This window comes from Biomphalaria glabrata, chromosome 11 (assembly GCF_947242115.1).
Source record: "Biomphalaria glabrata chromosome 11, xgBioGlab47.1, whole genome shotgun sequence".
Classification (NCBI taxonomy): Eukaryota; Metazoa; Mollusca; class Gastropoda; family Planorbidae; genus Biomphalaria; species Biomphalaria glabrata.
Window position 1 is genome coordinate 3,873,114 of NC_074721.1, and position 26,218 is coordinate 3,899,331.

The following is a 26,218-nucleotide window of genomic DNA, read 5'->3' on the forward strand; positions in this document are numbered from 1 at the left end:
GTCCAGAGCAGTTACTGTCCAGGCTTTAATCTGATCGCTATGATAGATGACCCGTGGTCGTCCTTCGAATGAAGGCGGCCAATAATAAACTTTTAAAGCTCAAATAAAAACAGTTTTGTTTTTTTTTTCATTTTGTTACCCAAAAACAGTGATTCCAAAAACCTTATTCCGCGGAACCCTAGTGTTCCGTGAGGCCTGAATGGGTGTTCCGCGAACTAAAAGAAATAATTAACTATTAGGCCACCACATAAATTATTTTTTTCTAAAAAAGATAAGCGAAGTGTTCTGCTAAATACTCAGAATGTGTGAAGTGCTCCGTCAAGGAAAAAGGGAAACAATGTCCTAACTTGTTGCAAGATGCTAGAGGAGGGCGCATGATGTTGCATGTTATTACTGAGCTTTGCAGGATGTTAAAGGGTATTGCAGACTTTCACGGGGGACTTACCTATACCTACTCTCAATCATTTTAACGACTCACAAGTACACTATCTACTGTAAATTTTTCTATTAATGACTACAGTTCTAGCTCAAGCCTGATCTTGTAGGTTAAGTTCTTTATAACTCAGCATCCCTTCAGAAAAAAAATCCCCCCGCCCAATCCTTTTGCAGACTCCTAAACTCATTATACATCTAATCAGAGGCGTAGCCGTTCCAAACAGATGAGCTTGAACTTCTATTTTTTAACTTCTTCCGCATCACTAAAGCACTTATTTTATCTTATCTTGTAAATACTAGGGAAATGTATTCATGTTATTTCGTATTATCCCCCCCCCCCCAATAAAAAAATCCCAAGACAGAGAAGCAGAAAGTTATGCTACTGCTACTTTCCCCCCCCCGCCACCCCATTGGCCCTACATATTTGTAGTACAAGCATTGTTGCATTGTTGGCTGTTGTATTATGACTCAATCAATACGGCCACCCCTGCGTTGAGTAAGTTATGATTTAATCAATACGATGTCATGTCGGCCGCGCATTGTTTGGACGTGAGGACCATGTAGGGAAAGAAAACATCAATATCGAGCAGACATCTCTGTCTCGTGACATTGTTAGGTCCATTAAAAGCAGATTGTTAGTTCTTCAAAGTGTTGCGTTGTTCGTCGCGTCGCACAGCTTGCTACGTTTGACTTTGTGCATCGCTTCCTTATTGTAATCTTTCATCTCTATAACCTTTGGCGACATTTCCTAATTCCATGTGTTAGGCGCTTCAGTGCTGTGTCTGATGCAGATAAAGTCAAACGGAGGTAACTTTCATATTAAAAGAAGTTTCTATAAATCAAATAAGAACATAAAACTAAAATGTTATTTAACCTTGGTTAGGCCAATAATAGAATATGCATCCTCTGTTTGGGACCCCTCAACTCAAGAAAACATTAAGAAACTGGAACATACACAAAATAGAGCAGTGAGATTCATTACAAACGAATATTCACATTTGACTAGAGTAACACCTTTAGTAAAATCACTAAATTTAGAAGCCTTCAGGACAGAAGACTCAAAAGTAAAGTAGCAATTATACAAAAAACACTGAACCATAATCTTCAAATACAAAAACAAAATACTCTGAAAGACACAAAGATAAAGGCACTTTCCTCATCCCATATGCTAGGGCAAATTTGTACAAAAGCTCTTTCTTCCCTGATGCTATTAGAGCATGAAATGTGTTGCCAGAGCTAGCCAGGAAAACCAGTGACTTGGCAGAATTTAAGTCATTGGTTGATATGCATGACTGAATGCATGACGCATAGGACGTAATCATCTTCTTTTTTGAAGTAACGTCTGTATTATATAAGATAAGATAAGAAGAAGATAACGAAATTAAATAACACAGTCGAAAGGCCAACAATAGAAGCTAGTCGAGGCTGGTACTGAATGTCGAACAAGAAGTTTAATAATAACGAAGGCGATAGTCGAATGTCGTCAAGCTAAATGTCTACGTTTATAAAAAGCTCCTGTCTCTCTAAAGTCGTCGAAAGTAGTCCGTTTATATCGGCTGATAGTTCCTTTCGCTATTCTTTCTCAAAACCTAGTCAAGTTTTTTGTAAGTCGTGTCATTGTCTCTTAAGTCAAAACTTGCCTAATTACGAAACAAATAACTAATTCCTATTCGTGCCACAACACATGTCTCAGTATCGCTTCACTGTATACCAATTCCTCTTATTAGCTTGCAAACTCTTCATTGCTGGACGGACACTTGGAGGGTGGACACGGATTTCGGAAACAGGCTCTAACGGTTGTCCTAGAATATTAACGGTGTATTATATCTTCGGGATAAGGAAGATTACTAGCTAGTAGGCCACACGGTGAAAACTTTGACCGTTATATTAATTTTTTCAAAATTCATTTTAAAATAAAATTTGGTCTATTTTGGGGCACGCTCCAGTGGGAACTCCCGCAATCAAGTCCAGTGCTTTCTATTCTGTAAAGAGACAAGTAAACAAACGCTCAGAGACATTGACAAGGTTACACAAAGACAGATGGCAAAAGAGAGAAGATTGAGTTCAAGAGAAAGATAGGAAAGGAGAAAATAGTTTTTAAAGAAACGAGAGAGAGAGAGAGAAAGAAAGACAGTGAGAGAAAAGAGAGAGAAATAAAGAGAGAGAGAAAGAGAGTTATTGTGGGAGTAGGAAGAGACTGACAACAACCAGAATAGAGTTGATTATGAAATCACATAAAGACTACTGGAGTATAACATTACATATTATACAGCGTCCACCACCTCTGTAACTCTCCACTTATCCTAACCTATATATAAACCAACATCGCCTATTTTTTTTCCAACATTGATCGCTTAAAAACAAATTTTTTTTGGCCGACATAAAATTTGTTGTTTTTTTTTTTGTTGTTTTTTTCCCTTTCTTTAATCCAATTGATCAAATGCAACCCACTTTTTAAAATCGACATTTGATCTATTTTCAGTGCAAGTGGGTTTGTACTCGCTCAAGGTTCATTGAATGGTTTCCAAAAATGTGTTCTTCAAACCGGAAGAACACAATTGTTTCGACTTTACATAACTAGCATATCACCCTAAACGTTTTAACAGAGAGACAGAGTTAAAACAAGCTTGTATAAATACATCTTGCTATGTTAGATTGTATTTTATCTTTAATTTAAAAAAAATCCAGAATAAGAAAAAAAAAAACATTTAAAAATACTTTTTTTTTCAAAAAGACAATATCTCCATTATACAACTTAAAAAAAAATATTAAAAATAATTAGTTATAATTGTTAGTTAAATAGTTAGTTGTTACCGAACCGGCCAGCGGGCAATACATGGTTTAACGATCATTTATTGATTTGATCATTACATGGACATCTAGATCTTACACTAGACTTTAGACCTAAATTTCTTATTTTGGAACTCGTAACACATAGTCCAGGTCTAGATCTACTTCTAGATCTAGAATCTATATGTAATCTATATTAGATTTAGGTAAAAATGTAAGCAAGGCTTATAAACTTAAATAAAATTGAAGCAACATTTGTACTCACTTATAGTATTTTCGGTACACTACAGCTGACTACGCCATGTTTTTTTTAATACCTCTATTCAAGTCACTCCATTATGGAACCTGGGTTGGCGGATGCTGATCTAAAAAAAACCCATCTCTAACGAGATAGTCATTTGAAAATCGATGTTGGATCTAGACCTACATTGAGTCTCTAGCCAAATTTAAATTTATTTATTTTTTACTTTGAAAAATTATAATAGTCAAACTAGAGTTCCTTCCCAGTGTGGCCAACGAGCTAGTAATTCTTTTCTCAGCGATATACATCAACTGTTTAATTTATAGGAAAATTGTTTGTGCCGTTTTTGAGATCAGCTGTCCAGGTTTCTGTATCCAGGTTCCATAAAGTTCTGACCCGAATAAAGATATTGTAAAAACATATACGACTCCTTTCAGTTTTTGTTTGTTTGTTTGTTTGTTTGTTTGTTTTGTTTTTTGTACCGACAAGCAGGGCCGGTCTTAGGCCACTGCAACCTATGCGGTCGCAGTGGGCCCCGTGCTTTCATAGGCCCCGCGCTAATTCTATTTGTAATTATTAATTGAAAAATATATACGAAAATTCCTGGAAATGTCCTGCATTTATTAAAATCTCCCGAAAACTCATAAAAATCTCCTGAAAAATAGACAAAAATTGTCCTTTGTGGGTGTTATTCAATTCTGGAAAATGCCAATCCTACGCGCAATTAAAAAAAATTGTCACCTTTCCTGTAATAAAATGTAATAATCGGACGAATTTTCCCCCTAACCGGAAGTTCCAATACCTTATTTACTTTTATAGTAACTGGCTTAAAAATATGCTAAAGGCAGCAAGGTTCGTAAAGTAAAGTTAACTTGATCGCAATTTTGTACTTTGTAAAGAATGAATAAAATTCAAAGTCGAATTAATTTTCTAATACAAAATCTTAATTTTCACTTATTATCCTTATTCCCACCCAGACTAGGCCCCGCGCAATCAGTTTCGCATAGGGCCCGCAATTGTTAGGACCGGCCCTGCCGACAAGAACATAGTCATATTTATGTACAGATGAACTCGACCTTTGGCACAGCAACCTTGCCGCCTCTGTGTTTGCGATTAACCAGGTCTTACTAATAAGCGGAACATTTGTTTGCATAGAATAGTATTTGAGAGTATCCTTATTTTCATTCAACGAATTGTATAGTATAGTGTTATGAGACCAAGCAACTTTTACAGCTAAGTTCGCACCCCCTCACCCGCACACACACACACACACAAGTACACACACACACACAAGTACGCACACAAGCATTAAGTTGTCTCTCTAGAAATAAATTAAAACATATTAACAGATATTTTTTTTACCCATGTTAACCAAATTACATGATCGGATGACTTTTTTTTTTTTGTTACTTTTTTTTTTTGACAAAGCTTAGATTATATCAACTTTCTCAGTCCGTCAGTCTGTCCGTCTGTCTGTCTCGTAACAAAAATTGCACACGTTATTTCTCCCACACCCGATCTCCGATCGTATTGTAATGTTAAACCATTGTTTCAATTGATCAATAAAAAAAAAATAATTAGGTAATTAACTATTGGTAAATAATTGTTTTGTTTGGTATCGAACAAGGGAAAGAACTTGTATTTGACTTATGTGGTGGTATAATTTGAATTAGTCCCCTTGATGAGGCTGCGCAGTGAATTCGAATTCAAGTCGATCACGGTGAGATTTGCAGGATACCCTCCTTCCCCTCCCCCTCTCCTCTTTCCTTTGCCAACTGGTCCAGACAGGTGATTGGATCATAGCGCATTGAGAAAGCTAAAAGCATGAAATGGAACTGAACAAGACAATTGGTGAAAATATTTGTAATCGCACAGATGTATTATTGTTAGTGTAGATCTAGTACAGATGTAATTACACGACTGACCCAAACGTATAGATACAATTACACGCGTAATATAAGCTTTGGCTTTTTAACCCTTAAGGCACGTGTGGTAGTTTAGCCTCCACTTTTTATGCTCTCATTGTAAAACAGCTCAGCACTATAAGGGTTAAAAGTTTTTTTTTTCTTCTTGTTTTTCTTATTTCTTTATTGTTGTTTTTTTTACCTTTTCTGTTCATCCAATCTACGCTTCCATTTGATATAACAAAAGATCTTCCGGTCCCTGAAATTCCAAGGCTGCTATTATAAGAAAATGTATTTAGAATGTCTATGTATCTTTTTTATTATTACAAAGCTTTTATCCACTCATTCTGTCTGTCTGTGTATCTGTTTGTCTGGTAAAAAAGTGTGTACACGTTATTTCTCCCACACCCATTCTCGGATCAAGTTGATACTTTGCAAAAATATTCATTTGCATAGACAAGACATGAATTAATAATTTTAAAAAAATTAGTCAATTAATTACTGGTAATTCTTTTTTTTTTTTTCATGCCCACAAAGGAAACTAATCCTTTAGTATCCAAAAATGTGGCTAAATGTGTTGGGTTTAGTCCCCTTAAATTATTGTTTACGCTATTTCTCCCTCACTTACTAACCAATCAAGTTTACACTTTAAAGAATTTTTTTTAATGTACCTGAAAAAACATGAATCAATAAATTAGTCGAGTAAATATTGGTAAAGTTTTTTTTATATCGAATAAGGGAAATAACTTGTAAATTATTGATAAATATAGTTTGAAGAGTGTGGAGTTCTTCCCCTTCAGATAAGCTTTCTTTTAAAAGAAAAAAGGCTTTTTTTATACTTTGCTTGTTTTTATTTCTCCAAACCAAGATTATTGGGGGGGGGGGAGGGGCGCGTTGGCTGAATGGTAAAGCGCTGAATTCCGAACCGGGGGTCGCGTGTTCGATCGAATCGTGATGAAGACTGGAATCTTTTGGTGCCTCTGTGTCCATCCAGCTCTAATGGATACCTGGCATTAGTTAAGGAAAAAGTAAAAGCGTTTGGTCTTAGTGCTGGCCACATGACACCCTCGTTAATGGTAGGAAACAGATGACCTTTACATCATCTGTCCTACATATCGCAAGGTCTGAATGGGGCGCTTTCATAATTATTTTTTTTTAGATGATTAGAACAAGCACGTGATGTGTCTACCAGTCTCTAGAATTAACGCTCACGTTCTTACCAGTAAAAGCACATCCAAGATGATGGCTGCTAATTAGAACCATAAAGTAGAGTGTCTTAACGAAACATGAGAAATAATAATTAAACTTCGACCTCTTTATACCTACACTTTTTGTGTGTGTGTATTTCTGAGTGTGAGTGGGGAGCTGGGGGGGGAGGGGGGTCAAGAAATCTACTCACCTATCCAAGCTATTCTGTTGTTGTTGTTTTTTGCCGGCCTCCACATCACGTATAATGTGCAACGAGGTTATCACCCCTTGATATACAGCAACCTGAACTCTAATCGAGAACACCCGCTTTTACAAGTTGTGGATTATCTTCCCTTGATGTGCCATGTGAACCAAAAGGATTAATTTCTGCACCGGCAATTAATACCGTGGCTTCTTCATTACACCCTCCCCCCCCCCCCCCCCACCACCCAACTCTCCTGCTTTGCTTCAGTCTTCTCTCGACATCCCCTCCCCTCCCACACCCCCAAAGAAACGCTCACTTCTCCCGCCAGTGGGTTATCTCTCCTTGGTGAGCCCATTAGACTTTGGTGCCTCTGAAATAGGAAACGCCACATCCCTTTTTTTTTTTCTTTTTTATTCACAAATAACCAGTGGTCGTTAAAAATGATGCTTGCTCCATCTGTCTGGGGCAGCAGCTACCTGATAAATATGCACACAACGCGTGCGCAAACACATGTACATCGTTCGCACATAGAAATGGCGGTTGTTATAGTGCGGCTGTTACAGGCACCTCCCTAGGACAAGGAGATTCTTTAATGCGATTTTCTTGTTTAAATGTGAAACTTTGTCATTTAAAAAATTGTACAATTTCCTAACACTTTCAATTTTTATCGCTATTATAATATAAATATCAATGGAGCAAGAAGCCAAGATGACAAGGTGGGCACGGACCGACACCATTCGTTACAGAAGGCCTTAACACTGACCTGCAGCGTCACAACCTGTGGGCAGTTTGGACCGATAGCTCTTTGCCACGTCGTACAGACCTGTAGCAATATTTGATCCAGATGAATTAAATATCGTTTTAAAAGCAGAATGACGTACTGAAGTTTACTGCTTATGAGAGAGAGAGAAAGAGAGAGAGAGGGAGGGAGAGAGAGAGAGTTTTATAAGATAAATGTTTATTAAACTTTTCAGTGACTGTCTTTCTCAGTCGCTCACTAAGTGACTGAATATCACAATCACAATCAATCAGATGTTAGCTTTCTTCATTTCTTTAACTTCCCTTATTCAATCACTCACCTCAATCATACAATAATTCAATCATTTTATCACACACATCACTCATTCAATCAATCATTCAGTCTCTCACTCCACTGAGTTACTAATCCCGAGCCCCATTTTTTTTTGTCACGTAGTTCACCATTGTAAACCATTTAGTCCACCATAGTCCACTACATTGTCCACCACACGGTCCACCATTGTCCACCATATATTCACATATTCCACCATTGTCCACCACATCGTCCATCATTGTCTACCCCACAATCCACCATTGTCCCCCTCGTGGTTCACTATTGTCCACCACATGGTTCACCATTGTCTGCCACATAGTCCACCATTGACCACCAAACGTTCCACCATTATCTACCACACATTTCACCATTGTTCACTTCATAGTTCACAATTGTCCACCACATTGTCCACCACGTAGTCCACGTATGTCCGGCATGTATTCCACCATTGTCCACCACATGGTCCACCATTGTCCAGCATGTATTCCACCATTGTCCACCACATTGTCCACCACGTAGCCACGTAGTCCACCTATGTCCGGCATGTATTCCACCATTGTCCACCACATGGTCCACCATTGTCCAGCATGTATTCCACCATTGTCCACCACATGGTCCACCATTGTCCACTACATTGTCTACCATCGTCAAACACATGGATTACTTTTGTCCAGCATGTAGTCCACAATTGCCCTGCGTGTATTTCAGCATTGGCAACTATGTTGTCCACCATTGTCCAGCACGTATTCCACCATTGTCCACCACGTGGTCTGTATTGCCCACCACGTAGTCTACCTTTGGGGCACCACAATAGTAATATGTCCCCCCACACACACACACGCACTATTTCTAGCCTCGAATTCTTGTATACCTTTGCATTGTGTCAATGACTATCTCTTTCTACGTTCATCTCTTAGTTTCTATTGAACAAGTCTTTCTTCTGCCCAGGGCCGGATTTAAGAATGTGAGGGGCCCCTACAATGTTTTGAAAGCTTTAAAAAAGATCCACTTATGAATGAAAATACGTATATCTAATAGCATGCTATGTCTGGGTGAATACTTCCACTAATTTACTTTAAAAAATATTTAATAAGCATATTTTAGTTTTAAAAAGGGTGTACATTTTTGAGCTTATGAAGGGTAAGGCCCTTGGTAAACTCCCTGTCGCACATGCGGAGATGTATTTGCTTATTCCGAGCATGCTACAAGCGAACATTTCTTAATCACACATTTGTTGCCATTTTAAAATGCGAAAATTCAAGGATTCTGATCCGTCGAGACTTGGATAAATTTGTATCTCTTTTATGGAGGCCCTTTCCTTGTGGAGGCCTGTAGCTGTAACTGTAGCCGCGCCTGCCCTCCTTAGATCCGGCTCTGCTTCTGGCCTGTTGCTATGGGAATTGAAAAAGTGTTTACTAGGACTTGCTACTTTTGTTTTCCCTAATCGCATTTTCCCCTAACAGAGGTCTGCACTGAGATCTATTTGTCATTAAGATTTATTAATACTATTGGTATTAAATCTATTTCCCCTAAGTGACAAAATTGAATCAACACCAAATCAAGCCTCGCAACCTCGATGCTAGGGTCTCACAACATAAGGCCCTTGATTTTTCATTGGACGCTGGCTGCCACTTTCGCTTGTCACTCAGGCCTCCATTGTGGGCGGAGCTACCTCTAGCGCGAGAGAAAAACCCGTTCACTTCTGCAGTTTTCACCGAATGGCGTTGCAGAGGGGGGGACCATGCCCCCCCCCCCCTCTGTCTCCCGCTCCCCCCTTTTTCTTTCTTCTAACTACCTAGATTTCGTTTGACTCCTTAGTTTCCCCCCCCCCCACACCTTCCATATTTTGCACCATCTTTCTCTTCGTGATCTCCTCGCCCCAAAGTTATCGCCCCCTCGAGTTAACCGTGACTGGTGATGTCCCCCGGAGAAGGAAGCACTGTGGCTACAACTGGTGAATGATGAGTGGTCTCTCTTGCTTTCTGGTTCAAGTTTGCACTGCGGGAGACATGAGGAGCATGTATTTTTTTTTTTTTTTGGTTGTGTATATGTTTTTTGAAAATTCAGTGTTTACCTGCTAGGCAGAGGGTTTGACCACACGATTGCCTACTGAGCATTATGGACATCAATCTAGCACCACATTCTAAAGGATATCGTCTTGTGAATATTTTATAACGGATCTTTTAAATTAATGGCATTATGATCTTTAATATGCGCGTAGGCCTAAGGGTCTAAGTTTAAGTTAATAATTAAACAATACCAAGACAGTCTCTTCTATTACATACTGTAATTTTTATTTATTTAGTTGACTCTTTCTGTTCTATTGTAGACTACCGACTTATTAAAAAAAGTGTTTTTAAGTCTACACATAACAAACTAAATCTAGGTATATAGCTGTGTGTTTATTAGCATAAAAAATATTATAGCATTATTTTCTTTTCTTTAATGGGATCAGGCTGATAAATAGTTCCACATTTTAGAGAAATGGACAGAATAGAACATTCTGTTAGGTGCGTCTAATTCCGGCACAACAGACTATTTCATTGGGCTAGAATGACTTACTCAAGGTAAGATAGTTATTTATTTAAATATTTTGTCTCCTATAGGATATGATTGGTGATTACACCTTAAGTAATATATATATATATATATATATATATATATATATATATATATGTACTCAATCCAGACACGAAAACTATAGTTCACTTTGCAATTAAATATAATGAGCACATGTAATATTTGGTATTGTAAAATTATACACATGCAGAGCCCAAATCAGTATAATAAAGATATTATATTGTTTTCATCTTGATTTTAAACTCACATTGGTATTTTCACTCTGCCTGTAAATGAAATGTTTTGGGTCCAACCCTTAAGTCTTGTCTTCGAGTTGTATTAGTAGACAAGGAAATAAGCTCATAAGAACCTTTCAATCAAAAACACAATGTGCAAACTGCTAAGGACCTTATCTTTGTGGACTGTATTTAGCAATATTCATCTTGTTACCATCTTTAAATCAAGGCCTCTTTAAAGTCCCTTTAAAACAAAAGTAAAGCTACCCCTTTCAGACCTTGGCATCTATGACGGCAGATGATGTTAAGGTCATCTGTTTTTTGTGGCCCTACGGTTAACGGGGGTGTCATCTGGCCAGCACAACGACCAACCGCCTTTATTTTTTCCACAACTTATGTCAGGTACCCATTAGAGCTGGGTGGACTTAGAGGAGCCCTAAAGATCCCGAAAGTAAAAATCCTAGTCTTCACCAAAATTCAAAACCCGGGATCCCCAGTTCAGTTGCCAGGCTTTTTATCACTCAGCCAACGGGCCTCCTTATTGCTCTGACATAATTCTACTTATCGTCTGCTCAAGTTTTGTGTTTAATTAGGAATTACTGTAAATTAAGGACAAGGAAATGTTTTGCTTTAAACATAAAACTTTTTTTTTTCAATATCATAAACAAAATAACTAAAAACTAAATAGAATGTAGAAACACGTTTGAGACGAACTGATCACATAAGGAGGGTCAATAAAGTTCAGGGGCTCACTATAGTGTTGTGTGGCCAGTGGTCAGTATTTCATCCCTTCCCCACCTATATGAAAAATCATCGTCTAGAATTGAGGAACAGTGGATTATATTTTGATTCAAACCCCTGAACACTGTTAGGTAGCTTAGTGCTCTGTCCCTCGGCTATTAGATCTAGTAAACTTTGTTTCGGCACTTCGTTTTAAATGTACCGGTAATAAAATTAATATTTTTATTGTATTTATCAAAGTAGGAATAAACTATTATTTATTATTCTTTTTGCACCTGTAAATTAAGTTTACCAAATCGTAATTGAATTTAATAATAATAATAATAATAATAATATAAAATAAATGAAATGGAATAACAAAGGAATATATGAGAACCTAAGCTTGTAGATAAAGTGGTTATGGAAGTTGTCTAAAATAACAATATATCCTGTTGTTATATCAACTAAGGGGAAGATGACAACTGACCACACAGATAACATCAAGGTCCTTAACATCCCTAAGAAGATTATCGTTGCCAGAGGGCGGCACTGCTGCAGACCTGCCACATCATTTCTCAGTGAGCACTTTTAAAAGGACTACAATGAATTTTGTTTCTCTCTGACGAAGCTCGACCCTAGCAGTGCTAGAGAATGAATACTCGTTCGTTTCTACCTTAATAGTAATAATAATAGCAATAATAATAGTAATAACAATAATAATAATCACCAGAAAATTCCTCAGTGGAAACTGTTAAAGGGACTACGATGAATTTTGTTTCTCTTTAGCGAAACTCGACCCTGGCAGCGCCAGAGAATGACTACTCGTTCATTTCTAACATAATAATAATAATAATAGAACGATGAAAAAATATGCAATTATAAGGTGAAAGGATCCATCCTGTGGGTAGTTCCTCTATCTATGGCCTATATTGATCGCGACCATCCTTGGGGAGGGTTTCGGTTGTAGTGGACAGTTCGAGTCGTACTTGAAATATCTTGGATTTGTCACACATTCCAATCTACAAGTTAATTGACAATTAATATACAGGACAAGATAAACTTGAAAGGAAATATTTTTATATTGTTGTTTATTTAAAATAGCCAAATCAATTAGAAAACAATAGATGCTTTATGCAGAATTAATTAATTAAAAATTAAGATGTAGAAGGAAACTCTCCAGTGGACAAATTTTACGGAACTCCAAGCATTGCCCGTTTTCAAATATTACAGAATAACTAATCGCACTTAGTTACCATATAAATAATATAGTTATTATAAAATAATCTTTAATTATCTCAGAACTCTGAGTAGATATAAGAAGACTTGTCTAACAGTCAGATGTCAGTACTTTGTCAGAGAATAAAAAAAAAATTAAACTTGACCCTGGCAGCGCCAGAGAATGACTACTCGTTTATTTCTAACATAATAATAATAGAATCAAAATTACTTACCATTGTAAAGGCTACTCCAAAAAAAAAATGTTTCCCTTTTATGAGTCCTGAACTGAACAATGACACAGTATTACAAGCCAAGTATCACATTTCAATGCTAATATTAACGTATACATTTCAAAGAGATGGTTTTAGTATTTTGTTATAATATTTCTTTAATTCTGTTATCTTATCTTATCTTATATGATACAGACGTTACTTCAAAAAAAAAGATGATTACGTCCTATGCGTCATGCATTTAGTCATGCATATTAACCAATGATCTAGATTCTGCCAAATCACTGGTTTTCCTGGCTAGCTCAGGCAACCCATTCCATGCTCTAATAGCGCTAGGGAAGAAAGAGCTTTTGTACAAATTTGTCCTAGCATATGGAACGTGGAATGTGCCTGTTATTTAGTATAAACTGAAGTAATATGTTGGATTATGTAATGAACGAATTATAAATTTCTGCAGAAGAATTAAACAAACGGGGTAAAGAGGGTCATGAACTCATTTTCATACTTGATAACGTAATGACCTTTGACATTATCTGACCTATAGATCGCAAGTCATCTGACACATTGATCGCTAGATCTTAAAGGGGTCATTTACTATTTTTACAAAACTTCTATCAACTCACTCTGTCTGTCTGTCTGTCTGGTATAAAGTTTGAACACAACCATTTTCTCCCACGATCAATTTCGGATCAAGTTGAAACTTTATTCAATGACATAGACAAGACATGAATCTATGAATAAAAATTAAACAGTTGGTCAATTCATTTTTTAGTAATCAGTTATTTTGTTTAAGCCAACAAGGAAAATTAATCCTACAGTATTCACAAATACATCCCCTTGGATAAGTACACACTGTCTCGGGTCAAGTTGAAACTTTTAATAATTATTCACTGTACCACACATATCTTGAATCAGTAAAGAAATTAAACAATTAGTCAATTATTGGAAATTAATTATTTTGTTTGATATCGAACAAGGAAAATAATTTGTACATTTTTGACAGATATAGTTGTCAGTGCGTGTTTTTTCCCCTCAGATAAGCTTTTTTTTTATTTTTAAGATTTTACTTTTAATTTTTTTTTTAGTTTAAAATTTAGAATTTCTAATTAATTATCTTACCATTGTAAAGAAAAAAAAACTACTTCTATTTAGAAAATTTATTTTTAAAAAAAAAGGCTGCTGGATTTATAACTAAATGTTAGATGCGGAGTCAGTCTGTAGAGTGTATCACATTTCACATATCCATAGATGTATTTTGAAACGTGTTCTGTATCAACACCATCAGTGCATGCCTATCAAAGGCGTAGCAAGAATGTGGATAACTTTAGGGTTAAACTGAAGGATCAGCCAAAAGATTTACGTGGGGATCACCTGAGGGATTAATTAGACGAGTTGCCTTCAGAGCTGGGGTCTAACATTTTCACGCATTTTTTCTTGTTTATTACACATTCAAGAGGAGATAACCGCGAGTGATTGTTTGAAAACCAGAGTTACGAGGACTTAGGTGTTTTAGAATCTCTCCTAGAATCTTATCTCGTGTTTGACATCTCTATCATAGAGTTACTATCATTGAGACATCCAGGCTGTATTTTCAGAAGTCGTAATTCCATTTAATGTCGCAAACTTCCTGTCTCAAATTTCAAAGCTGAACAAAAAAATCGTGGATTGGAAGAGATTTTAGTTTAAAATGGCTATACCTTTTGGTCTTACAGGCAAATGTAGTTATGTGCGCGTTTACCAATAGGCCTATATATTATATCTGACATATATATTATTATTAAGGCTTATCGTTTAGGCCTCACGAGGCCATGAAACAAGTTGTGAGGCTTTATCCATCTTTTTTCTTGCTTTCCTCTTGCGTTGCATCTTGATCTCTGGTGGAGTATTTGGTGGTCTCTCTGGTGGAGTATTTGGTGGTCTCTCTGGTGAAGTATTTGGTGGTCTCTCTGGTGGAACATTTGGTGGTCTCTCTGGTGGAGTATATATATATATCCTGGATGTGCGGTGGCTGAGTGGGTAAGTGCTAGACTTACAAACCGAAGAGGAATCCTGTCTGTGGTAAAAAAAAAATCGTCACCTTTTTTCAAAATATAATTATCTTAAAATCATATTTGGCTTACGTCTTTTCATTTCAACACTGCTTCAGCGGGAATTTCCGCAATCGGTCAGCGGGAATTCCCGCACTCGACTCAAATGTTTCTTTGTATTCAGTTAAGAGTTGACCAAATAAACAGATGTATTTAGGAATTTGGTGCACCGTCTTATGTAGACATCTTTAGCTGGACTGTTGATTGAAGAATAAAATTCACTGGAAAGTCTCCTTGCAACAATGAAGCATGGCCCACTTTTTACAAGAAATGAAACGAATGAGAATTGTTTTTATCACCATTGTAAAGGAGGAATCGAGTTTATATTATATTTTTTGTATGTGACTTGTTTTAAAACAGCCTAGATTATACAGAGTATAAGCCTAGCACCAATACCAAGGATTATAGTAAACTTTGTAAAAATTAATGAAGTGATATTTATTAAATTATGCTCTCTTTAACTCCTTAAGTTAATTAAACAAAATAAGACATCGACGTTATGCTAATAGTAATCTTTTTTTTCCCAAAGAAAGATAAATGTTTATTCAGTACTGAAGAGATGACACTGCCAACAACACATAAGACACTAACCTAATTTCACGGTTTACACAACAATTCACGTTAAAATTGTTAATGAACTGTCCGAACTTAACGATCAATAGGAATTTTTTTTCCCATGTAACGGAAATTGGGTACCATTATAGTACTCATTATAATAATTTTTAACATACAAAAGCTTATATCCTCAATACAAAACCTTGTATAATTATAATTTTATAATAAAATAATTATTGTTTAAAATTAGGTCAACATATTTCTGCATACTATATGGCATTGTCATATAAGAAAACTAAACTAATGCTGGCTAGTATTTTTGTTACCACTTATATCCATTTAAAAAAAAATCCTTTAAACTTTTTTGAAAAACCGATTTGAAATTATTTCATAATTGCAACACCTTGAATTTCGAAGATTAAGGATAAGCGCACTGTTTCACATGACTACGCAAAGTGTAACACTGTAAAGAGTAAAGGAATGAAGGATAAAAGGGATAACGACTGGAGGCCGGGGATATATGGAAATAAGGATAACTATCAGTTGTTGAACGTCGCTTCCATACAATTCAAAACACGTGACATAGTTTGGACGTCTCACGTCTGTCTATATTGACATCAAGTGTAGTTCTTCTTGGTGGTATTATGCGTTGAAGCGCAGTGTCCCTTTATGGTGTACTCCCTGGGTTTGAATCTCCAACAGTATATATATATGAAAAGATAAGATAAGATAAGATAAGATAGTATGAGCTGGATTTTTAGCCTTCTTCTTCTTAGTTCTCATTATTATGTTGGAGAGTTTAGATTGAGGTTTAGACCAATAGACGAGATAAACTGTGTTGAGGTTTAGACCAATAGACGAGATAAACTGCGTTGAGGTTTAGACCAATAGACGAGATAAACTGTGTTGAGGTTTAGACCAATAGACGAGATAAACTGCGTTGAGGTTTAGACCAATAGACGAGATAAACTGTGTTGAGGTTTAGACCAATATACGAGATAAACTGTGTTGAGGTTTAGACCAATAGACGAGATAAACTGTGTTGAGGTTTAGACCAATATACGAGATAAACTGTGCTGAGGTTTAGACCAATATACGATATAAACTGTGCTGAGGTTTAGATCAATATACGAGATAAACTGTGTTGAGGTTTAGACCAATATACGAGATAAACTGCGCTGAGGTTTAGACCAATATACGAGATAAACTGCGCTGAGGTTTAGACCAATAGACGAGATAAACTGTGTTGAGGTTTAGACCAATAGACGAGATAAACTGCGTTGAGGTTTAGACCAATAGACGAGATAAACTGTGTTGAGGTTTAGACCAATAGACGAGATAAACTGCGTTGAGGTTTAGACCAATAGACGAGATAAACTGTGCTGAGGTTTAGACCAATAGACGAGATGAGTTGCGCTGAGGTTTCCAAAATCTGGGAGCTCTCCATATAGTTACATTGACACTCAACCTCTTCTATTTTGGAGTTACATTGACACTCAACCTCTTCTATTTTGGAGTTACATTGACACTCAACCTCTTCTATTTTGGAGTTACATTGACACTCAACCTCTTCTATTTTGGAGTTACATTGACACTCAACCTCTTCTATTTTGGAGTTACATTGACACTCAACCTCTTCTATTTTGGAGTTACATTGACACTCAACCTCTTCTATTTTGGAGTTACATTGACACTCAACCTCTTCTATTTTGGAGTTACATTGACACTCAACCTCTTCTATTTTGGAGTTACATTGACACTCAACCTCTTCTATTTTGGAGTTACATTGACACTCAACCTCTTCTATTTTGGAGTTACATTGACACTCAACCTCTTCTATTTTGGAGTTACATTGACACTCAACCTCTTCTATTTTGGAGTTACATTGACACTCAACCTCTTCTATTTTGGAGTTACATTGACACTCAACCTCTTCTATTTTGGAGTTACATTGACACTCAACCTCTTCTATTTTGGAGTTACATTGACACTCAACCTCTTCTATTTTGGAGTTACATTGACACTCAACCTCTTCTATTTTGGAGTTACATTGACACTCAACCTCTTCTATTTTGGAGTTACATTGACACTCAACCTCTTCTATTTTGGAGTTACATTGACACTCAACCTCTTCTATTTTGGAGTTACATTGACACTCAACCTCTTCTATTTTGGAGTTACATTGACACTCAACCTCTTCTATTTTGGAGTTACATTGACACTCAACCTCTTCTATTTTGGAGTTACATTGACACTCAACCTCTTCTATTTTGGAGTTACATTGACACTCAACCTCTTCTATTTTGGAGTTACATTGACACTCAACCTCTTCTATTTTGGAGTTACATTGACACTCAACCTCTTCTATTTTGGAGTTACATTGACACTCAACCTCTTCTATTTTGGAGTTACATTGACACTCAACCTCTTCTATTTTGGAGTTACATTGACACTCAACCTCTTCTATTTTGGAAACTATAGTTAAAACGAGTAGTAAGGATTTCTTTAACGTGTCTAGCACTGTCATACCCAAACTACGACCATGCTATCGTGCTCTCTCAAAACTTCCGCCCACTGGGAATAACGAAGCCGCAAAGGTTCGAATCCACTGAGCTCTGTGGATTTTTTTCCCAGGATTCGGCCCGCGATACAATTTACAAGGCGCACAGGCCGAAAAAAGGTTAGGCCTTCTGGTTAAACAGTTCATGTTATAGTTATATGTGTATATGTAGCGTAGGGGGGCTTTCATTTCAGAAATGTAAATAAATGTAAATGAAATGTAAATGTAAAAGTAATATAAAGGCACATTCCTCGTTCCATATGCTAGGACAAATTTGTACAAATACTCCTTCTTCCCTAGTGCTATTAGAGCTAGCCAGGAAAACCAGTGACTTGGCAGAATTTAAGTCATTGGTTAATATGCATAACTGAATGCATAACGCGTAGGACGTAATCATCTTCTTTTTTGAAGTAACGTCTGTATTATATAAGATAAGATAAGATAATGTACTAATTTTTTATTTTTTTTTATACAATTCCGACTAATATTATTATTATTGGAAGCTCTTCAAATGTGTGGATGGACACTTAGTGGGCGGGTTTTTGAAAGAAGCCCCCAACAATTTCCTAGAAATTTGACAGTTTATAGATATATTTGGGAAAAGAAAATAACGAATTGTCCCCATAGTAAAATCTCTTGTTTGAACTTTTTAATTTTTTATTTCAAATAATCTTAACTCTGATGATGAGAAACAAAACTGTCGCCTCGAGTTTTGTATGACAGACCTTCAATAGGAAAATATCCTATGGCTCTAAATGTTACAAGTGTTTCCTTCTAACTGTCCTGCGACCTGCCTTCTAAATGTCCTATGTTTTGTTTACTAGATGTCTTAAGTCCTGCTTTTCAAAATGTCCTAAGTCTGCTTTCTACGTGTCCTAAGTTTTGTTTATTACATGTCCTAAGTCTTGATTTCTAAATGTCCCAAGTCTTGCCTTCTAATTGTCCTACGTCTTGCCTTCCACGCTGTTCTGATTTATTGATGGCATTACGCAGATATACAGACAGAAAAGAAACTCGCCAAAAATTACAGGATGTTGTTTTACTATGATATAGCTCATACCCTTGTAGTCAACACTGAGGGGTGTGGTGGTGGACGGATGGTAGACATTTCTCTTTCCTGTTGCTTCTAATCCCTTTGTGAATTAATCATAAGGTTGCGCAGGTATTTCCCACCCCCCTTTTTTTCTTTTTACCCCCCCCCTTTTTTTTCTTTGTTTTTTTTCCCCTCATCTACTATTACACGACCTTTAACAAAACTAGACGCACTAGAAAAGTAAAATGTTAAGATTCACGCCAAGACGAATGTCTCCCTGTCTCCTCCTAAGACAAACCGTCAGTTGATACGGTCCCCTCGTAGGCCTACACCCCGGAGACTCTTGAACAGTGATCCCGTGTCGTAAGCCCAGGATGATGTTGTTAGCTGGATTAGAGTACCAGCAGCCACAAGTGGCGGGCTCTGTTTCCCAATCAAGTGTATCAATTCTCTAAATGACTATCATTCTATAGCCTTAATCTAGAGACATATTAATCATGCCCTGTCTATCTGTCCACTTAGAGTGTACAACTATCTATATTAATAGCTCTTTTTTATTTTACTTTTTTCAAATTATAAGATAGTAGGTGCCTTAAAATACTTTTAATAAAGAACAGTAGAGAAGGTGACTAATTTAAAAGTGTTTTATAACATCAAGTCATTTTTTTTTAGAAATAATAATCAGGTAACCTTTTCTTAAGCCTTTAGCATTATGTTTAGAAAGGGTTTTGAACCCCAAAACTTTACAGTGCAAATGTCACACAATAAAGATATTTCTATTTGAAGAAACCTTACCGTAACTCTTTTATTTGTAGACAACTTTCTCGATTTGTACAAACCTCCTGTCAACTTACTTTGTCTGTCTGTCTGTCTGTCTGGTAAAAGGTTTGAACATTTTTTTTTCTCCTGTTTCCAATTCTCGTGTCAAGTTTAAACATTGCACAATTATTCATTGAAACTGACAAGGCATGAATCAATAAAAAAAAAACAAAAAAAACAATTACTTAATTGATTGTTGGTGATCGATTATTTTGTTCGATCTTGAAATAAGGGGAATAAATGCTACTTAATGAGAGATGTCAATGTATATATGGATTTAATCCCTATTACATTTTGACATACTTTTTTCTTCCACTTCCTATTCTCTAATCAAGCTAAAATTTAGCATAATTATTCATGGCCGATGACAATATACGAATCAATCCAAAAGTTAACCAAATTAGTTAATCATGCAGTACTAATTAATAAATTTCGTTTTATATAGCAGAAAGGAAGCAATACCCTGTAATTTTCAGTGAAATGGCAGCAAATAAGCTTTGTTTTTTTTTTTTAAATTATTATTTTTTCTTTTGCTTGTTTTTACCAGTGTAGATGTCTATTAGCGCACATACTATAAAGGACAAAACAAACAACTGAGGGGATAGGTGAAAGTGAAATAAAGGTTTTAATATAGCCAACAGCTAAAATTGCTCAGAAGCGTAGTTTCAAAACAACCATTTATTTTTATTTTTTTGTCAATGCATTCCTTCACTACGTAGCCACGGGGAATACTGCATTCCTAGTGAATGTTCGGACTCGAAGACAAGCCTTATTATTATTATTATTAATATTATTATTATTATTTGTATGGTCAGTTAAGAATGTAGGAGTCGTGGTGGCTGAGCGGTAAGGCACTTGGCTTACAAACCGGGGGTCCCTGTTTCAAATCCTGGTGAAGACTGGGATTTTTAATTTCGGGATCTTTAGGGGGCCTCTGAGTCCACCCAGCTCTAATGGGTAACTGACATTAGTTGGGGAAAAGTAAAGGCGGTTGGTCGTTGTGCTGGCCCTCGTAAACAGTAGGCCACAGAAACAGATGGCCTTTACATCATCTGCACTATGGACCACAAGGTCTGAAGGGGAACTTACTTACTTTAGTTAAGAATTGGATGCTTGATAACTGTATTGATATTTTTGTTCATTTCAGAGTAACAGAGAACTAATGTTTTAACAGACACTCCAGACTTGGTGACATGGAAACTGTATGTTTAATTAATCAAATGGAGACATCATTTCCAATGCCTACCATGAAGACAGTATGCCTCGATAACCACTTGATCTCATCAGGGTTTGGAGTTATCACCCCTTACCAAGATCCAGAAAGGCGCACGAAGAATCGCTCGCCGTTAAAAAGAGCGGCAATCACAGATGTCAACAATTATATTGGAGCTCTCTCCCCTTTCAAACATTTGAGAATGGATCCGTCGGAAATGTACAAAAAACACAGCTCTGCCAACTCTTGTAAAGACGAACCAGCTGAACCGAATACGCAGACGTATGTCCACCAAGATAACAAATCAGAATCGATCTGCGATTCCGAGTTTCGACGTCGAAGCCTGGATCTGAAAGAGCTGTGCCTGAAGCAAATGCTGCAGAATTCGATTCTACAAAAGAGAAGTATCGATCTTAATCAGATGCTGGAGCAGTCTCGCCAGAAACTGTATCAATCTATTGACGATATTCTTGATACCGATTTGAACTCAACAGACAATGCCAAGAGTGTTAAAAACACGATATCAAAACAACTTTCCCCACAAAACAGCTTCAGTCTGAATGTAGCATATAATTTACCAAGGGAGGCAATAACTGACAAAGGTTGCTCAATGGTTAATTCCCCTTTGTTAGCTTTAAAGACATCCTATAATTCCCTTGGGTCGAAAGATTATCACGAACGTGATGAGAGTGACGATGAAGATGAAAGAGATGATTTCGAATCTCGCTCTTCGACGCCATCTTCGGGATTTATCGACATCGAGGCAGACACCCCACACGGTTCCCCACCGTCGTCGCCACTGAACCTGTCGACGAACACCGAGGCTATTGCGCCACACGACATCACGCATCCAGGCTCGCTGTTTAAAAGCGGTGACATATGCCGTGTTGGTATCGATAGTGTATCGAACGAGACGACCCCGATGGTTCTCAAAACAGACATTTGCGGGGATAGCGTCAAAGTTAAAGTGAAATCCTCGGAAAAAAAGACAAACTTCTCCATCGATGCTATACTTCGGCCAGATTTCGGAACTTCCACCAGTTTGCATAATGATTCCAAATTTCTTCACGATAGTTCTAGCATGCAAGACATTTCTTGTCCGGTTTCTCCGTCTGCCTTCACGGCAGTTGACCTGAGCACGAAAACGAGGTCGGAATCAATGTCATCGCCCTGTTCTTCATCCTCTTCAAGGTCTTCCCCATCATCGCCATTCTCATCCTCATCGCCAGTGTCCTCCCAAAAAAACTGGGACAGCGCACAGGAGATCGACCCAGAAACACTTTATTACGGAAGAAAGCACCTGCTCTTCCCCCACAGACTTTTCTCCGCCCCTACTAAGAGTGTCGATATGTATATGGGTGGTCAATATCCACTGGTCAACCCAGCCATCCACGGATCAGCCAAAGCTCACTTCCCGCGTACATTCCCACACCTTTCACAGACATCTCCGTCTTTCATTAGAGATTTTGTTGACCCTCGCAATTATTGCTTCGTCCCCAAAGTTGTCCCACAGAAGAGCGAGAGAACCGTGCAAGGGGACATCTCCAAACTGATCAACTGGACAGTTCAAAACCATCTAACCGGTTCTCAAAAGCCGCAGTCGGCTTCTCAAAAACAGTCCCAGCATCTGAAGCTTTCTGTGTCAAATTCCAACATAAAACTCCCTAGCGCCGATGCCGAGCCAAGATCATTGGCTGAAATGAAATCTTCCCACAAGCCCAACACCACCAAAACCAATAACGTTTCCGGGCAGTCCGAGAATAACCAAGCCTCTCATAGGCATAACGTTGCAAACATTCCCACCAAAGAGAAAGACAAAAGCAGTGATTTGAGAACGAAGAAACAAAAGGACAATAACTCAGATAAAACAGATTCCAAAGAAAAGGGACAGAATCCCCTTTGGCCTGCCTGGGTCTTTTGTACACGATATTCAGACAGACCTTCATCTGGTAAGTTAAAAATTTATAATTTAATACTTAACGTTGTTCTAGTGTTCACACCCGCTCAATAAAAAATAGTATAATGGTTTCGTCTGCAGTATATTCATTGACTAATTCTTGTCCTTAATCTTTGTCGGGGATAGTGACGTACACTACCCGATATACCCCTCACCACATTCTCCGTAGCCACAACAATATATCAAGGCTTTGTTATGAACATCAAAATTTATATTTTGTGGTTTAATTAACTATTTCAACAATAAGAAATTTTACGACTACCGACTCCTATTTACACCAAAAGTACACCATGTTTTGTACTACTAAAAACTGGGTCTAAATGAAGTGCTCGACTCTAGGAATAAACGAAGGCAAAGTGTTTCAATAAACACACACATTTTCAAAATTCAGCCTATTTTTGACAAAGCTTATTTGAACTGAATCTGTCTGTCATGGTGGACTCTTTTACACTCTGCCACTTACCATTCTGTGATCCAGCTGAAATTTCGCACAATTATTTATTCTCGAAAACAACACAGGAATCATTTGAAGAAAAAAAAGTAAACCAATTAGTTAATCAATTAATTAATCAATTTAATAAACAATATTAATTAATTAGATACTCATTTATTTTATTATTTAATATAGAAAAAGGGAGATAAACCTTACAATATTATGATACATTTCAGCGATTGGGCGGTCTGCTCCATTTACTCAAAAGGTTGTTTTTTTTTTTTATTTTAATTTTTATTTCTGTCTCTTGTTTTTGAACCGACATGAAATCTTTAAAAATCATTTTTGATCAGACAAGAGTAGATAACTTTTACGAGAAGGAGCGTTTTCAAATACTTTTCGAGTTCTCTCCCATTGATAATCCCGGTTTTGTGAAGACACGCCCTATCTTTTTGGTGCATCCGGTGTGCAGAATAAACAAAGTGTCGACTTGCTATATTTTGCAAAAAAGCATATGGTGCACTGTACAGCACTGCCAAAAAGGCATATGGTGCACTGTACTGCACTTCCAAAATGGCATATGGTGCACTGTACAGCACTGCCAAAAAGGCATATGGTGCACTGTACAGCACTGCCAAAAAGGCATATGGTGCACTGTACAGCACTGATAAAAAGGCATATGGTGCACTGTACTGCACTTCCAAAATGGCATATGGTGCACTGTACTGCACTTCCAAAATGGCATATGGTGCACTGTACTGCACTTCCAAAATGGCATATGATGCACTGTACTGCACTTCCAAAAAGGCATATGGTGCACTGTACTGCACTTCCAAAAAGGCATATGGTGCACTGAACAGCACTGCCAAAAAGGCATATGGTGCACTGTACTGCACTTCCAAAAAGGCATATGGTGCACTGTACTGCACTTCCAAAAAGGAATATGGCGCACTGTACAGTACTGTCAAATGAAATTTCCTAACCTCTGCTGTTGGTAGTAATGATTAACTTCAATGATTAGAAGGTATTAGACATCATGACTTTCATGTCATTGTTAGATAAATGTAGCTGGTAACTGTGAAGTGTTATTTAGCGTCCAAGACATTAGTTTGTCTTTCGTGAAATTTATGAATAGTATTTCTGAACATAACAGTGCTGTGTATTAAATTAAATTAATATATACACAAGTAAGCTTTGTTAATTAAAATTCATTCATGAACTCACTGGTTGGACCCATATTCTCTCCCCTTACGTACTTATATCTATATATAGATATCTTCTTGACAGCAGCCTTTTCCCGTGTAGATAGTTTACTATGGACAACTTTATTTTGGTGATTGAAAATTCTTGAGTTATATCTTTAAGCTTCTCGAATGGTGACGTCTTTACGGGAATTTCCGATAAAATAGACTAGTGCCACTTACATGAGAAGTCATTCTTGTCACTAGCAGCTATTATGATGCTGAGATTATTACCTCTGATTGCAGACCTGGGTTAAATCCATGAGAACCTTAACTAAGCTGACAAAGAAAATTGTGTGGGCAGTTGCAAGACCATACAATAAGCCCTTGTAAACATTAAATATAAATAAATAAATATTGTATTCACCCCTTTTAAAAACTATTGCAAACATTGCTGCAAGCCAAAAAAAAACACAAAGAGAAAAGCAAAGAGAAAGCGCAAAGAGAGTGAGAGAGAGAGAGAGAGAGAGAGAGAGAAAGAAAGTGTGACAATTGGTAAACAGAGATACAAATAGAAATAATAATGACAACAGAGAGAGAGAGAGGAAGAGAGAAAAGAGAGAGAGAGAGAGGGAGAGACAAAGAGAAACAACAATGACAAGAGAGAGAGAGAGAGAAAGAGAAAGCATGACTAGTGAAAAACAAAGAGAAATGAAAGGGAGAAGCAAAGAAAAACACCATGTGAGAGAGAGAGAGTAACAAATAGAAAACAAAGAGAAGAGAGAGAGCATGGAAAAACAAAGAGAGAAACAAAGAGAGAAAATAGAATGTGATGTTCATTATGGCAACAGTTTCATTGTACGATAACACCATTGTGTCATAGTTGTCTTTATCTCCACTTTGTTCGTTAGGGGGGGGGAAGCACTCTAAGATAACTGACGGACTGATCAACTCAAGAGTTATCTTCCTAGACTTAGCTGGCAAATTAGTAGAGAGACGCTACCTAGTGGGGGTAGCCACGAAGGTAGCAGCCGAGAAACGGAAGACGAAAGGTGAGGAGAGAGGAGAGGGTGGCTGGGGAGGGAGGGAGGGACGGAGAAGATTGCAGGGATAAGATAGTCTTTAGTGCTCTTGAAGATGTCACTATGAAGCTAGAGCCGCTTAATGAGACTTGTAAACGTCCCTATACCACACAATCAAACACTGTAATAACCAAACACAAGATGGGGGCCCCTCTTAATGTGCTCTGATTTTAAATCTAATAACCGAACAAAAAAAAAACACAAAATCTGAATTGTTTCGTTTAGGTGTCAGGAAATACCCAGATAGTTTCGCTATGTTTTTAGTGTTTTTTGTTTTTTTCGGTTACACTTGCACCAGGCCTTAGTTTTCAATGCTATTTCCTTCTTTGAAGAGATAACTTTTATGTTAGGCTATTGATTATTTATGTGTTATGAGATATTCAGATCACCGACTCCATAATTCAAGACAAAAATCAAATGTGCCATTATTCCTAGCCATCGAGCTGACAACATTTAGTTCTTAGAACAAAAAAGTAATGTTGTTTTTTGTTATGTAACAC

At 37.2% G+C, this 26,218-nt stretch overlaps 1 protein-coding gene across 3 annotated transcripts in view; it reads left to right on the forward strand.

Annotated features, from left to right (window-relative positions):
- Positions 1-9,719: 9,719 nt before the first annotated feature.
- Positions 9,720-26,218, forward strand: part of LOC106066176 (homeobox protein engrailed-like) — a 36,387-nt gene continuing 19,888 nt past the window's right edge. The window contains exons 1-3 of one of the 3 annotated variants that reach the window (XM_056004543.1): positions 9,720-9,855; positions 10,291-10,402; positions 21,000-23,014. In XM_056004543.1, the coding sequence (XP_055860518.1) occupies positions 21,046-23,014 (1,969 nt within the window). In that variant the 5' untranslated portion in view covers positions 9,720-9,855; positions 10,291-10,402; positions 21,000-21,045. Of the gene's footprint in view, positions 10,122-10,290; positions 10,403-20,999; positions 23,015-26,218 lie in introns of all 3 variants that reach the window. The other 2 variants (XM_056004541.1, XM_056004542.1) reach the window with 2 other exon arrangements.